The sequence below is a fragment of the Corapipo altera genome, unplaced genomic scaffold (assembly GCF_003945725.1).
Source record: "Corapipo altera isolate COAL_440 unplaced genomic scaffold, ASM394572v1 303, whole genome shotgun sequence".
In the NCBI taxonomy this organism is placed as follows: Eukaryota; Metazoa; Chordata; class Aves; order Passeriformes; family Pipridae; genus Corapipo; species Corapipo altera.
Window position 1 is genome coordinate 12,718 of NW_020885169.1, and position 459 is coordinate 13,176.

The 459-nt window shown below is 77.3% G+C and overlaps 1 protein-coding gene across 1 annotated transcript in view; it reads left to right on the top strand.

Moving 5' to 3' along the window:
* LOC113940060 (cadherin EGF LAG seven-pass G-type receptor 2-like) overlaps positions 1 to 459 on the top strand; it is a 29,362-nt gene that overhangs the window by 10,532 nt on the left and 18,371 nt on the right. The window contains 1 exon segment of the mRNA XM_027631116.1: positions 52 to 283. Within this exon segment, the coding sequence (XP_027486917.1) occupies positions 52 to 283 (232 nt within the window).

A 459-nucleotide genomic window follows, 5' to 3' on the forward strand; every position in this document is an offset into this window, starting at 1 on the left:
GGGTGCGGTGTGGGATGTGCCCCCACCCATGCCCCCACCCCACGGTCGGGGGGTGCCCGGGCTGGGTGCGGGGGTGGTGTCGGGGCTGGGCACGGCCCCACGCGTGTTTCCCGCAGAGATGGCGGCCCCGCAGCGGTTCGTGGGCAGCAGCCGCGTGGCGTGGGCGGGGCTGGCGCTGCCCCTCGCCCTGCCCTGGCACCTCCGGCTCATGTTCCGCACCCGCCACCCACGGGGGGTCCTGCTGAGGGCGGGGGCGGGGGGGCGCCTCAGCCTCACCCTGCAGGTGGGCACGGGGTGCAGCGAGGGGCACCGGGGGACAAAGGGGGGAGCACGGGGTAGACGGGGGGCATGGGGAACACGGGGGGGCACAGAGGGGCACGGGGAGGTCACGGGGGGCATCGGGGGGCACAGGTTGGAGCATGAGGGGGCACGGGGGGGAGCACGGGGAGCACGGGGGGG